Source organism: Chanodichthys erythropterus, chromosome 19 (assembly GCF_024489055.1).
Source record: "Chanodichthys erythropterus isolate Z2021 chromosome 19, ASM2448905v1, whole genome shotgun sequence".
Taxonomy (NCBI): Eukaryota; Metazoa; Chordata; class Actinopteri; order Cypriniformes; family Xenocyprididae; genus Chanodichthys; species Chanodichthys erythropterus.
In genome coordinates this window covers 18,824,391-18,841,141 of record NC_090239.1, presented here as the reverse complement: position 1 = coordinate 18,841,141, position 16,751 = coordinate 18,824,391, and the positions used below count along the sequence as shown (strand labels likewise).

Genomic DNA, 16,751 nt, shown 5'->3' with positions numbered 1-16,751 from the left:
AAACAACTGAGTATAAATAAACAGACACTAATGAAGAAACACAAAACAGCTGTAATGGGTGTAAGGGTGTAATGACATGGGATAATGAGTCCGGGAAGTGTGTTATGGGTAATGAAGTCCAAGGGGTGAAAACAAGAGTCCGGGATGGAGTGCCCTCTAGTGGCTAATAGGGCACTCTCACTTGTGATCATGACAGATAGATAGATAGATAGATAGATAGATAGATAGATAGATAGATAGATAGATAGATAGATAGATAGATAGATAGATAGATAGATAGATAGATACATACATACATACATACATACATACATGGATTGATACATACATACATACATATAAAAGCTTGTTTTTCATCAGCAGAAAAAAGTACAAGACTGTAGGACTGTAATTTGCCTTATTATACAAAGGGATTTAGCAAAACCTTTCCTTCTAAAATGTCATAATGCCCTTTGGGACTCATAAACCCCTGAATATAATTACAATGTTGATTTCATAGCATCTACACCACTTTTACATCCTTTCATGTTCTTTTTAAAACAAAAGTAACAATAAAACCTTATAAATAAAATGCATTTGTTATAAACCATTAAACTACACCATCGTTGCTCCTCCCATCAATACATGCACTCCTGCATTGCTTCATTTCTTCTTCATATTCTCTTCATCTGTTAAATCTGATCTCATATTCTTTTCATTTTATTCAGTAGACAGATGAATAATATATTCTCCATCTTATGACTAAATATATAGAGAGAAGCGTATTGTATATCTGTTAATACTTCTCCGTATCAAGACCGTCATGGCTATATTTCATGCTTCAGCAAATCTATCCCAGACCTTGCATCTGACAGCATTCATATCAAGCACAAAAGAACCGCATTGCGGTTTTTCATACTTTAACCAAAAAAACAAACAAACAAAAAATAGTGTAGAGAATGGCTGAAAGGTTGCCAATGACAAAGGAATAAATAACTAAAAAGACTGAGAAAGTTTGGAAATAAAGGAAAAGGGGACCTTGATGTGAGTTGATCAGAACATTGGTCAGAGTTTTTATCTGTCGACAGTTCATATTTGACAAAGAGGAATGTAACATCTGACCACAAAAAAATAGCAACGAACGATTTACAAGTAAAATGCTGTCCTTGTTACACAGATGAAAAATGAGATTCAATGAAATGCTAAAGTGAATGAATGAATAAAGGGCAAGATAAAATATGCAGATAACACACAAACACAGAGTTCAACCCAGAGAGCAATGTATTCTGATGAGAGGACACATTTATCTTCCATACTGCTGGCGAAAGGTCCTATCTCAGGATACATATTAAATTGGGGGGATTATTCAGATTCAATATCATAACCCTCATACGTACAAATGAAGCATGCTCTCACAAACAGATCAGAACACATACACAACTGACATTCACAAAGATCATTTAATCTCTTTTCAGCTTACCTCAAGATAAAAATAAATGATGACAACAATAAAAATTCTGTCATCATTTACTTATCCTCATGTTATTCCAAACCTGTATAACTTTCTTTTTCATGCAGGACCCAAAAGAAAAAAGTTTTGAATAATATACCGGATATATTTTTTTGATGCAAGTACATGAATGTGTAGTACAGCTTTCATGTGTCAAAAAGGACACAAAAATATTCTAACCCTTCTAAAACCAGCCAGGAGAACAGTTTGACCAGGCTGGGAGACTAAACAAGACCAGCAAACCATCTTTAAATGCTTAAGATGTTTTCGCAGCAGAAAAGTACCATCAACGTGTCATAAAGTGGTCCACATGACTCATATGCTGTATTTCAACTCTTCCAAGTCTTCATTCCCACCTTGTGATCATTTATTAAACATCTGATAATGCCTTCAATTATCATCAAATGTGTGGTCAATCCCCTAAACTCCATTTAATACATTTTTTGCTATGTTTACATGTCAAGATTTCCCCTGTATTTTTGTGTGTTCTGTGTTCTAGGACTTTTATTTTGATGTGTAATTTTTGTTTCCATTGTTCCAACATTGTTTCTTACCATAGCAATTGACCTTTCACCGGGAGTTTGATTGACAAGCGATCTAACCAATCAGAACGCCGCATCCGCCATTTTGTCCGACAAAGCAGCCAATAGTTAAAAGATTAACCTCGGTGGAGTTAAACTTGAAAAATGGTGTGTATTGACGTCTTTCTGCGTTTGAAACAACATTCATTCTCATGTTCATGGACTAATAGGTAGAGATGATCGTTTTTTACGAGCGGTTGAGATGAGGATCTACAGCAATCTGTCACGACCATGGTCACGACACATTAAAGAGCAACAAAACGTGTTTTATTGTTTGAATTTCTTTAATAACTACACGGTTTGAAAGCTGGGACTTTGTTTAATATTATAAGTAACCTGCTCTGTCTTGTCTGTCGATGTGTGGTCAGTATCCTCTTTGTTCCGCGATGTATTTTTCACTGCGTGTGGAGTGACAGCGCCACGGCTTATCGGACAAAGCAACAGTAACAGGGGGGGGGGGGGGCAGGGCTCGGCGAAAGGCTAATTCATTACCCTCACCTGTTCCTTGTTAGCCTCTTGTTATCCAGTGTATATGCCCCTGTGTTTCAGTAGTCTGTCGGAGGTTGTCTTTACGTGTGTTTTTGTTCCCCATTTGGATTATTGTCTTGTTCTACTTTCCTGATTGGATTATCTTTGTTTGTGTATTTATTCAATAAAACTGCTGCAAATAGATCCTTGCCTCTTCTCTTTTTTTGTACTGTAATAGAACACTGGTTCTGCAGAATTGTACATATTTGTACATATGTACATATTTTTTCATAAAAAACAGTGCATATAAGTACATATTTTTTTAATAAAAACCAGTGCAGAAAATGTTATATAAACTAAAGACCTGCAAAAAATTCCATTTAGGCCTGGAGATTAAAGAGAGGAACCTTTTTTTTTAATGATCAAGAAGAAAGTAGGACATGTTTTACAGTTGAAGAACAAGTAGAAGAACATGTTTAATAAAGTAGAAGTTTTATCATTTATTTTGACTTTAAAGTCATCAAGATTGTGTTCTCAAAAACGTGTAGCATCAGACACAAATTATTCATTATAGATCATGAATAATCCAGCAAACTCACTCTCCCAACAAAAGTTTGTGAACCATCCTCCAAAAAACTGCAACAAATGCCCCTGGTTGCCATGGTGTTTACGACTTACACGAATGTGGAATTCTGCTCCAAATTCATTCAAATCAGGCCATAGTGAAGACACAAAAACTCTTCTGCCTCAATTTATAGAAAAACTGTTCTATAAAGGAACATGCATCCCAGGACATACAAGATACAGATACCCATACCAAGTTTGGGGTCTACAAGTTTATATTTTGAAGATTTAAATGACTGTATGATATGTCAATACCTGTGCAACATATAAGTATTACAAGAACCTTTAATAGTTTCTTCATCAACACCCAGGCCAGTTACATATGCAAATGCCCTGCTAGAAGGACAAAAGTTTGTAAAAACTCCCCCACAGAGGAATTCTCATTTTTCAGGTCAACCCTAAGAGGTGTGACTTCTCCCAGACTTTAAAGAGCCCTACACAGCTCTACCTGCCCTCTCTCTTCCTGCTTCTACTGCCGCTTTTTCTGGTTCATGTGCGTGTGGGACCCCATTGGGGGCCAATGGGCACTGGCAGGCCTCTTCCCCAGAAGAGAGAACTCTCCCAACAGAGTCAGACTGTAATTCCTTCATTCCAACTCTGAAGAAAATGGCAACTTTACCATCACTGAACGGGCAACCATCAGCTCTTCCTTACTTCGCACCTTCTGTTGCCGTTCTGCATGGACCTCACCAGCCATGTGCTTACTCAGGGAGAGAAAGAGAACTCTCTCTCACCCAGAACAGAGTTGAACTAACCATGCGAGTTAATAATTTTTTCAATTTAACGCAGGAGAAATTGAAAGCAACTTCAGCACCATCGTTTCACAGAATCACCAAGAACCTGTTCAGAACAACAGATGGCTGCTACTGCAAGGCTTGCAAGTATCAAATCTTTTCAATAAACAGAGGTTTTAGGATAAGCCGTAAAATCCACTTGGCGAGGTGTTTTGAAATGATATGCTGATTGTTCTTTCCTGGTTTAATGACTCTTTTTCATAGCTTCATTCCCTGTTCCCACTTCCGGTTTCATTCTGTTATTTTTCACTTTACCTATGTATGTGTGATTTGTGTTTGTGTATGTGCTTGTTAGTTTAGTTATGTGTTTGTGATTTAGTTAATAAAACTTAGCAAATAAATTGTCACTTAAATGATCTCAATCTTGTTGCATGCTCTGTAAATGCTATGAAAGAATTTTTTTTTCTGTGGCCATGAAAAATATCCTCTTCTTAAGGCCTGTACACACTGGAACGAATATCGCGCGTGATTATCGCCGACGTTTAAAGGTGATAAAGAGGATCTTTTCGTCGACTGAGAAACCAAAAACTGCTACTGAGTTTTTGAAATGAGCGCATGCGTAAGAACAACCCCCCTTCTTCACAGCTCATATCGAGGGAACGCCTCCCAAAACTCGAGTGTTTACCACCGGCATTCGCTGTGTCGTGTTAGTGGATTCATTATGTCAGACTCACCGCAGGTAACTCATAATCTGCAGTTGTTTCTCCTGTCTCCGGACAAAAACATTGTATGCGGCGCCTGTGGAGTGTGGAAAGTTACTGGAGCGTGCAGCCGTGCTCGTCTCTCACAAGGAATGTCATGGCAGTGATTGACAAGCCGGAGGGCCAATCGTTTACGCGATGATCGTTGATGTTTTTAAGGCCCTATCTTGTGCCCAGATGATGTATATTAATAATATTACTTTCAGTGCACCTAATAAATAGTCTTTTATCAGTTAGTAAAGACAGTTTGAAGTAATATTGCAAAAATGTATAAAACAAAACATCCTCTTTAGCACCTTTAATGCCTCATGACTAAACAAAGGGCGCCAATGTGAGTGTGCACACCGACACGAAAAACGTGAGGCGTAAAAGCGTAATTTTTTAAAAAACGCCTCGGGTTCGTTTTTTTGGTTTGACGCGCCACATTAAAAACTGGCAGACCAATGAGAGTGGCGCTTTTGTTCACGTGCCTGGAGCTGCTGAAGTTACAGTAAAACACGACTTGGTGGCGCTCAAGCACAAAACGGTATTGCCGAGCACACATTGATACTAAGACGACGAAGAGAAAGTAAGTAGACGAGGAAGACCCGAACAAACTATCCCTGCGTCTCAAACAGCTCCCTAGCTTCCTAGGTCGTGTATCAGTATACCGTGTAAATGAATCTGGCCCGACTCCCTGATCAGTGCCCTGACTAGTAAACCAGGGAGAGCTGATTGAGCTATGGTGCTCTGCCACTTTTTGGCCACACCAATAGATGTGTATTATTTCTGTATTTTTACTGTTTATTTTTTTCTTTTACATTCAAGAAATATAGTTGAGAATGTCTATTTCATAAATATATTTATTTGCACCGTTCACTTGCACTACTGTCATTATGACTTATTTGCACTACCGTTTCTGACTACCATCTCTCATATGTATATTATATATATAATATGTGCCATTTTATATCTGTATTTTTATAACTTTTATAACTTTTTATTAATATCATAAATATGTTTATTTGCACTACCGTTAAGCACAAGCACCACATACTGGCAGGGAGTGAATTTGCACTTTCACTCTGCGCATCGCCAGTGAAAATCGCTTGGGTATGAACCATAGACGTCGTATGAACACAAAAAAACGTCTCGAAAAACGCTGGCGATAGACGCGTGCGATATTTCATCCCGGTGTGTACGGGCCTTTAGAATTAATTAATAATCAATACACAGGGTGAACTGATTGATTGTAATGTTAATGTAGCTGCTTCAAGTTAATACGATTAATGGATCCAAATATTCATAATCATAACAGGTTATGAATAGTTATTAATATTTCCCTTTGAGCTAAATCACTACAAAGGACAGACAAAAAAAGGGCAGAGTAGGATATATGTAAGAAAACCAAAAGAGACCAAAAGAGATCTGTGAGATGCCTTATTCATCCTGTCCTTCTTCCTCTCTTCAGAAGTCTAGGTTATGTTTGTCACATCTTAACCCTGTGTAGAGAGCTGATCAAAGACAGAAGTCCCATCAGAGCCCATCACAACTGCACTATACAGTAGAATGGAAGAGAACGGCGGAGGACAGAAATACTGCATAAATTCAAATAGTTGATTTAATCATGTTAATATTTTTATAGTGGGCAGTTTGGACATTTTCTGTCTGTGCACATTGTAAGTTTAGGCCTTACAATGTTGGAGAGGAATGGTTATAAGCAGTGGTGAATACTGATGGGCTGATGGACGGGGGGTGGGGGACACTTCAAGGGGATTTTGGCATCAAAACGTCAAATGTAAATTTATGTTCTAGTTCCATTTGATGTTCACACAGTTTTCAAGTTACAGGTGTGAAGAACAGCTTATTACATTACACTAACAACAAGCAACCAACACTATATATTTATATTAAAATTTATGCTACATAAACAATTTTAGTTACATAAGTCTCATTATGTTTTTGAATATATTTTATACCTGCTTCAATTTAATTACTAAATTAATACAAAAAAATCTATTTTTTCTTTTTTATATATATTTCATGTACACGGTTGGTAAGTTTTTTTAAAGGCTACAATTACAATACAATAAAATACATTAAAATTTAAAATAACTGTTTTCTATTTTAATATATTTTAAAAATGTAATTTTTTTCTGTGCAAAAGCTAAAGTGTAAGCATCATTACTCCAGTTGTCCGTGTTACATGATCCTTCAGAAACTATTCTAATAAGATTGCGTGGAATCAATATGGAAATGGTGTTTATTTAAAATAGAAAAAAATGTCTTTACTTTCACTTTTGATCAAATTATATCCTTGCTGAGAAATAGTAAAGTGAAATTACTGTCATTAAGTACTCACCCTCATGTCGTTCCACACCCATAAGACCTTTGTCTTCGGAACACAAATTAAGATATTTTTGATGAAATCCGAGGTTATCTGATCCACACATAGGCATCAACGACATTGCACCTTTTGAGGCCCAGAAAGGTACTAAAGACATTGTTAAAACAGTCGACGTGACTGCAGTGGTTCAACCTTAAAGGTGCCCTTGATTCAAAAATTGAATTTACCTCGGCATAATTAAATAACAAGAGTTCAGTACATGGAAAAGACATACAGTGAGTCTCAAACTCCATTGTTTCCTCCTTCTTATATAAATCTCATTTGTTTAAAAGACCTCCGAAGAACAGGCGAATCTCAACATAACACCGACTGTTACGTAACAGTCGGGGTGTACGCCCCCAATATTTGCATATGCCAGCACATGTTCCCAACATTATGAAAGGAATTACACGTCTGGATCTGTGCACAGCTGAAACATCAGACTAGGTAAGCAAGCAAGAACAATAGCGAAAAATGGCAGATGGAGCAATAAAAAACTGATCATGATATCAGATCATGATATTTTTGTAAATTGTCTTTCTAAATGTTTTGTTAGCATGTTGCTATAATGTACTGTTAAATGGGGTTAAAGTTACCATCGTTTCTTACTGTATTCGCGGAGACAAGAGCCGTCGCTATAACTTCATACTTTATAAATCTCTCCAACAGTGTAGCATTAGCCGTTAGCCACGGATCACTATCAAACTCATTCATAACCAAATGTAAACATTCAAATAAATACTGTACTTACGCGATTAGACATGCTGCATGACGAACACTTTGTAAAGATCCATTTTGAGGATTATATTAGCTGTTTGAACTTTTTTTTATGTTGTTTAAGGCAAGCGCGAGCTCTTGGGGCGTGGAGCACCAGATTTAAAGGGGCCACGTACCCTGAATCGGCTCATTTATAATGATGCCCTAAAATAGGCAGTTAAAAAAATGAATAAAAAAAAATCTATGGGGTATTTTGAGCTAAAACTTCACAGACACATTCAGGGGACACCTTAGACGTATATTACATCTTTTAAAAAAAGTTCTAGGGCACCTTTAATATAATGTAGCGACGAGAATACTTTTTGTGTGCAAAAACAAAACAAAAATAACGACTTTATTCAACAAAATTCATCTGTCACCCTGTCATACTGCTTCGATATTTTCGTTGCAGAGCTTCAGTGTTTATGTCTGAACGCGGTCTTGGACAGCTCCTGCGTCAGTATTACATGCATACGTCGTGCTGTTCACGCGACCAGAGCCGGCCAACACTGAGCTGCCGTTCAGACGTAAACTGAAGCTCTACAACAACAATAGCGTAACAGTATGAAAGGGGACAGACAAGTTTGTTGAATAAAGTCGTTTTTTGTTTTGTTTTTTGCACAAAAAGTTCATAATATTAAGGTTGAACCACTGCAGTCACGTCGACGGTTTTAACAAAGTCTTTAGTACCTTTCTGGGCCTCAAAAGATGCAATGTCATTGCTGCCTATGTGTGGATCAGATACCGTCGGATTTCATCAAAAATATCTTAATTTGTGTTCCGAAGATGAACTAAGGTATTATGGGTTTGAGACGACATGAGGGTGAGTAATTAATGACAGAAAATGTATTTTTGGGTGAACTAACCCTTTAATGGTGAGATCAGACCAATTGCAAAACCAACTGATATATACATTATAATATACATTGTTTACAATAAGATAATGATGCGCAATATTTATAATTAAATATACATTTCCCCTTTTTGCATGTTTTTCTTCACTCCCAAATGGAAATACATGCAAACAGATGAATTTTATTTTTCACTATCTATGAAAGTCTGTGAACTAAGCCCTTCAGTAGAGTACTGTCTCCTCTCCTTTAACACTATAACCAGCAGCTGGATGGAAAATATGCCCCCCCACCCCTCTCCCTCTCTCGCTCTCTTCCTCTCTCTCTCTCTCTCTAATGTGCTGAGAACAGAAGGGAGGAGTTTTAATTTGAATCCTGAACTGTTGCCCTTCACAAGGCTCAGAGACAGCACTCTGAGTGGATCGCTGTGGATTTAAACACCTGTCTGTGGGTTCACTCGCTCCTCTGGAAAGGAATTTTTAATGGCAAATTACTGTGACTGCTTGTTTACACAGGTGAAAAGATAACTGAAAAGGAAGTTTTACTACTGGTGAGCACTGAGAACAAGTGTTGAACTTCAGTGATGGGAAAAATAAAATGAGACGCATATCTGGACAGGACCAGGGCAAGACGGCAAATGTCCAAGTATTTATTTTCTCTCTGAAAGGACAAAGGTAATGCAGTTGCAATTAAAGGAACTATCATTTTATACCACTTTCAGTAACTATTTTCTTTTTAATTGTTAAAGGAAATACTTTTTTTTCTGTTAAAAATGCATTTTTTTATTTAATTGAAACAATTCTGAAATAAAAGCATTTATTTATTCATTGATACATTCTAAAAACTCAATCTCGATTTTAAATAGGTTTTTTGTTTGAATCTCTAAATTATTTTAAATATTTCTAACTATATCTGTTGTTGTATGACAATCAAAGTCATTCAACACTTTAAAAAAAAATCTTTTTAACATTTATGCTTAGATATCTTCACTCTTAAAGTGAGGTTAATCATTGTGTGGAGTGTGTCGGCTGAAGCATGGCTGGAAACTGTTTTTTACTACATCTTCTGCTCACTGCCATTCTGGGACGGGCTGCTAAACCACAGGACGAGACTTCTACTGATATGGACATCCAAACAGCCAATCAGACAGTAGATCCTTTGTTGATTTCTGTGACATCAGAGGGGCCTCCAACTTTGAGCACCCCTGGAGAGGTGGAGGAGGATACTGTGCCATCCACTGGCACCCGTTGCCGGGGTTACTATGATGTGATGGGCCAGTGGGACCCTCCCTTTAATTGTAACGCAGGTATCTTCTTGTACTGTTGCGGCACCTGTTTCTACCGGTTCTGCTGCCAGTTCCGTCAGCAGCGACTGGATCAGACCTCCTGCTCCAACTATGATACTCCCATTTGGGCCAACACTGGAAAACCTGTGGCCACCAACACTGAGGTGCAGCCAGACCATGAGCGGGATCGAACTCACATGATTGTGTACATCATCTGTGGTGTGGTGGCCATCATGGTCCTGGTGGGAATCTTCACCAAACTGGGGTTGGAGAAGAGGCGTGGAGGCCAGAATGATCTCAGTAATTCCAGGTGAGTAGAAATGAGCTTTATTATAAAATACAATGAGCTGTGATGCATACCAAATAAAATTGAACATCCATAAGTGACTAATCTGAAGTGGTCCAGATACTACATGTTACAAAAATAGTGCTCTCCACATTAAAGGGATAGTTCACCCAAAAAAGAAAATTTGATGTTTATTTGCTTACCCCCAGGCCATCCAAGATGTAGGTGACTTTTTTTCTTCAGTAGAACATAAATGATGGTTTTTAACTCCAACCGTTGCCGTCTGTCAGTCATATAATGCATGTCAATGGGAACGTCATCTATAACAGTAAAAAAAAACATGCACAGACAAATCCAAATTAAACCCTGCGGCTCATGTTAACACATTGATGTCCTAAGACACGAAACGATCAGTTTGTGTGAGAAACCGAACATTATTTATATCATTTTTTACCTCTAAAACACCACTATGTCCAACTGCCTTGAGTATCCGGTGTGTGAGGTCTGAATGCGCTCTGACAACGGAAGTGATGTCTCGCACTCATTGAAATAAAACGCAAGACATCATTTCCATCATCAGAACGTGTTTTCTGACTTCAACCAGATGTGGAGGGCAGTTGGACACGGTGGTGTTTTAGACGTAAAAAATGATATAAATACTGTTTTTTTTTACTCTTATAGACAAAGTTCCCACTGGCATGCATTATATGACTGACAGATTTTCATTTTTGGGTGAACTATCCCTTTAAATGAACAGGTGACTAGAGTCACAATTGATTCCAACAGAGCTACCGTTAGCATGTTTCTAACCAAACATTACAATACTAAAAAAAAAAAAAAAATACAGTGCACACAGAAATATTTAGTAACTTAATACTTTTTGTGTTTTTTGGTATTTCTTGGAGATTTTCAAGATGCATTCTGGGACTCCTTGTGAAAAATAAGTAACTTTAGCATATTTTTGAAAAGAGTACTTGGCCACACTTTAGATTAGGGTCCAGTTCTCCCTATTAACTAACTGTTATCTATGAGAATTGGACCCTAATCTTAAGTGTTACCGAGTACTTGCAGAGTTACAGAAATTATATACTTTAAAAGTATATACTTAAGTGAAAACTTAAGTGTGAAAGTAATGTTTTTGCACACTTAATAGTATGTTATTTACAATTAAATGAAAATGTATTATAGTTGAAATTTATTGTTAGAAATTGATATTACATGCAAGTTGAACTTGAGAGTGCTTTTTGACCCACTTAAGTAAGACTTAAAGGGATAGTTCACCCAAAAATTAAAATTCTGTCATAATAATTTACTCACCCTTATGTTGTTCCAAACCTGTATGAATTTCTTTCTTCTGTTGAACACATAAGAAGATATTTGGAAGAATGTTGGTAACCAGACAGTTGACAATAGCCATTGACTTCCATAGTATTTTTTTTCCTACTATGGAAGTCAATGGCTTTCGGCAACTATCTGGTTACCAACATTTTTCAAAATATCTTGTTTTTAGTTCAACAGAAGATAGAAATTCATACTGGTTTGGAATAACATAAGGGTGAGTAAATGATGACAGAATTTTAATTTTTGGGTGAACTAATCCTTTAAGTACATCTTATTATGTAATTTCATAATTACTTCTTTTGTCTTTTAAACATGGTTAAAATGTATTGCCGAATGTACTGACAAGCATTTATGGTAAACTAAAATATACTTTACTGTCATTTCTATTGAAACTTGTATGTCATATATTTAAATATATATTTGTAATTAAACATTTGTATAATGAAATTTCTGTTTAGTACATTTAAAATATGTAATATAAAATAACACACTAGAGTTAAAATGATTAACTACCATTGATTCATTTAACAATATTTAATTATTAATTTCTTTAAAGATTATTAAAACATAATAATTTAAAATGTACTGTAAAGTAAAGCTCTTAATTTGACATTTTTAAAAAAGTGTATTTAAAAAAAAAAAAAAAAAAAGTGTACTTCCAAAAGAACCAAAGCCGTGAAAGTGTACTCTCTTTAAGTACACTTTTATTTCTGCTTTTTAGTTTTTTAAAAGTATATTACAAGTGTACATTCAATACAATTAAATGCCATTCTTTTTCACAAGGGCTGATTTCTCCACAAACAATAAATGAGAGTTTGTCTTAGATTTTGGGTTAAAGATGGTATGTTAAAGCAACACAAGTATGCTGTCAACACTAAAAATAAAGATTCATTATTGGTATACTGTATCTGGTTCCATGATGATCGGTAACACCCGTGGAACACCCTTTTCATTGCACAAAAGATTTTTATAATGGAAAAATGTTATTAAAATGTTTTTCACAGTCAGAAAAATGGTTCTTTTAAGAACTGTTCACTAAAAGGTTCTTTCAGGAACACACAATGTTTCTTTTATGGCATCACTGTGAAAACCCACTTGAACCATTTTTCAGAGTGTACCTTTCTTTTTTTTAAAATAGCCTTTTTGTGCCAGAAGCAGACATGTTTTAAAATGCTGTTTAGGTAGACAGCTCACTAGGTTTTGGAACAGGGCTAAAGACTCCAGAATATTCAGTGTGTTTTATATTAAATGTGCTATAAGTGTACCTTTCGCATTAGTAAGTTCAGAGTGTGTTGGTTAGCCAAAGCTATTTTGGTCAAGGATATTTTGGCCATCCTTAACATCTGTATCACATACAGCAGACCAAGTAACTATTGCAGCATAAAGCCAAGACTAAAACCATTAATATGTATGCTGCTCTTCCGAATTTAACAATCATATGTACAAGATAAGAGTGGAAGAATATTTGCAGAGTGTTGTCCTAAGGTTATTTTAATATTCATGCCATCAAAGCATTAAAAAGCTAACCCAATTCAACAAGAATATTTTTTCTTAAGTCTCAATTCCCAGTTCTCCTTTTCTGTTCCTTTCCCTCCAAACGTCAAATCGAACGTTGTGTTGTCATCTTTTCTAAATATGCAAAGTCCCTTTAAGAATATCAAATTACCTGTCATGAGAAATAAAACAAAATACAGATAATTTAGAATTCTCTCAGCATTCTGCCGTAACCCCATTTTAAACATGAAATGACCTAATAATGAAAACAGCCCTATCAAGATGAACACATGTGGAGGACGAAAAATATTCATCCGAAGATTAGCACTTTTCCGAGGTTAACACCTCTCCAAGAGCATTTCCCACACGCTGAACACTGCACACCAGATTAACTCTTCTTACAAGATTAAGAGTTCTCCTGAGATTAACACTCTGCTTTAAGATTAAACCAACTTCTCTACAGATTAACTCTTTTTGATGCTACTGCTGCACTTCATAGCTCTAGACATTTTATTTATACTTTTCCATTCACACTATTAAAAAGAACAGCAAACATTTGCTCAGATGTTAAATTAGGCTCCTTAATAATTTCTCACTTTCATTTTCAGCCATGTCTTAAAGTGCCCCTGCTATGCTATTTTAAAGTTTTTATTTATTTATTTATTTTTTGGAGGTCTCTTACAATATGTTTACATGCATCCAAGGATGAAAAACACTTTTTTCATAATATACATTGCAGCATCACCACTTTTCTTACAAAGTCTAAAACAGTTCCATAAAGGATTTGGTTTTTCTAAACCCTGCTTTCCAAGAGCCTGCTCTGCTCTGATTGGTCAGATGGCCCAGTCCGTTCACTTACAGCACGTGTCAGAAAAATGAAAAATCCATTACCATATCTGAATTTCAGCTCTGGATCTTCCTCAGCACTATCAATTCAAGTCCAAGTCAGAGCAGAAAATATTGTCTTCTTAACATGTCGACAACATGCACCAAAGCATTCCTTTAAATTTGTGTTGAACAATGAAGGACATAAATTGTTGGGGATGAAATAATATAGACCACACAGAGAATGTGAGTCATGATAATGTGAGACATAATGCACTGTGGATTCCAGCAGTGATACTGAAATCCATGATTCAGATCACATCCTAAGCAGCTTGCCAAGACCAAAGGCAAGATTCTGTGGCATATAATATACCATCCAGAGTTAAAGAAAAGAATCAGCATGCTGGGCAGAGTATTCCACCATATGGGTGTCTGGAGGGGCTGAGATCTTTGAGATATCACATTTATATAACACATATAAACTGCTGGATCAGAAGGAGGCACAGAATTTTGAGTCAGTTATTTCTTTAATAACTAGGTTGCATGAGTATTGTAGATATTAAAGTCTGTAAAATAACAACACATTTACATTCCAATCACACCTTCCACAGATCATTTGCTTAAAACTGATAATTCTGTCATTATTTATTATCCCTTCTGTCATTAAAAATTCATATGACTTGAGTTTGAGTTTTCAAAAGCCCAAATGTCTTTTCCAATTGATCAGTGACTGTCAAGTGCATTCAGTTGCATTTTGATTCTGGGTCTATTTGCATGCCCTTCAAGGCTTTCAGAGGCAGCAGAAAATTGAGACAAAATATTTTTCAAAATGTGTAAGAAAAAGTAAGAAAATAGTAAGTAAAAAGTAAGTTTACATATTGTCTTCTGGAGTTCTTCCTTGCCATTGATACCTTTATCTTCTCCAATAGTTGTATGGCACTATTTTATATAAAGCATCTTTGCAGTGATATTATAAAAAGCTCTAAACAAATTAATCTGAATTTAGCACCTTCATTGGAGTCCAGCTGTGTTTGATTATACTGATTGGACTTGATTAGGAAAGCCACACACCTGTCTATATAAGACCTTACAGCTCAAAGTGCATGTCAGAGCAAATGAGAATCATGAGGTCAAAGGAACTGCCTGAAGAGCTCAGAGACAGAATTGTGGCAAGGCACAGATCTGGCCAAGGTAACCAAAACATTTCTTCTGCACTTAAGGTTCCTAAGAGCACAGTGGCCTCCATAATCCTTAAATGGAAGACGTTTGGGACGACCAGAAGGAACTGTAAAATGTGGCTGTTTGTTTGCGATGCTCCACGACTGACGTCTGTCTGTATAAAACTCTGCATAGCATGAAAGGCACTGATGATGTATGATGTCTGAAATTTACATTTTATGGTACTACACCTTCCACAGACCGTTTAACATAGTGATTGCTATCAGGATATGAGGAGACTTTCAACCAGTATAACAACAAATTTTTCTGTAGAGAATCACCTATTGCACCTTTAAGCAAAATACTTCTCCTCCAGCTCCCCCTCTCCTCCTTCAAACCCCTGAGCTTGTTTGTCAGATTTTAACCTGTGTCTTTCCTGTGGCTCCAAACTGTCTGAACTCAGTTGACATGAATGAGATGTGGCTGCTCATAGCTGCGCGCTGTGTGTTTGTGTGTTAATGTGTATGTACAAGTGTGTCTTAGTGTCTCTCTGCTTCTGGAGACGTCTCTCCCGCATGGTTGAGCCTTAGTGGGTGTGCACTGACATTTGCGTCCTCCTGGCCCCCTGCCTTTCTCTCATCTCCATCGTGACTTCAAGGCCCTCCTGTTCCTCTGAGGCTAAGTGAGGGTTTGTGCTCTCTGACAAAGCTACTCATTACCACTCTCTTGGGCTTTTCTCTAACCCTGAATTTGCCCTCTGGGTGAGAAGAATTTGTGCAGGCTGCTTGACATGATGATCTAATGCAAAACTTTATGACTCTTACAATAGAAATAACAGACCATATGTCTTGTAAAAGTTGCAAAACCACAGGGAGGGGGTCACCTTATTTAGTTGTAGTTGTTTAGAGTAAAAGGATACACAGGAAAAACCCTAATTCATTACACTTGAGAAGCAAAGATGGAGACAGGATGACAAAAGGGCAACCAGCAGGACAGGACCAACTACCAGAAAATGACACTGCGCAACAGGCATACATTTCTAATGCTTTGGCAACGTAAAGTTTTTACCATGTCAATAAAATCACTATGAATAATCCCCTAAACTTCTGCTGCAAGTATAATAGAAATAGAGTGCAAATTATTTCATGTAAAACTGCGCCAATTAAGTAAATGACATGAGGGGCTATTGGGATGGCATAATGTGAATTTGACTAATTGGTTATCTGCGGGTTACACATTACAAGAGTAATTCGGTTCTACATAGCATTAAGAGAGGCGAAGCTGTTCCTCCTGCAATATAATTAGATATGGCATCCTACGAATAATTGCTGATAAAATCACTCAACACAGATCCAAAGATAATAGAACTCTGTTCTGCATAAAACACAACTGCACAGAGGAAATGTGACAGGGCCGCCTGTACAGGCTCTCATTGGAATGACTGCGCTGCAGCCGGTTATATTACTATAATAAATTATGTAGTAATGATTATTACAATTAAGTGAGCCAACCATACTAATTATACATTTGAATCAAAAAGACACTGTTCAGTAATTTGTGTTAGTTGGGTAGCTATCAGATCTGTATTAAAACTCCCATTGTTTTGTACTAATATGTATGCCAAAGAATTGAAATAAAGCCAAACACATAGTGTAGTATGATACTTTAAAGTAGAAAAATAAACATTTTACACATTATTATTTGCCTTACAACCAATATATTTCCCCCTAAAA

The 16,751-nt window shown here is 36.6% G+C and overlaps 1 protein-coding gene across 1 annotated transcript in view; it reads left to right on the top strand.

Moving 5' to 3' along the window:
• The first annotated feature begins 9,664 nt into the window (after positions 1–9,664).
• The window catches only part of shisa8b (shisa family member 8b), a 35,359-nt gene continuing 28,272 nt past the window's right edge, over positions 9,665–16,751 (top strand). The window contains exon 1 of the mRNA XM_067370163.1: positions 9,665–10,224. Within this exon, the coding sequence (XP_067226264.1) occupies positions 9,665–10,224 (560 nt within the window). The remainder of the gene's footprint in view (positions 10,225–16,751) is intronic.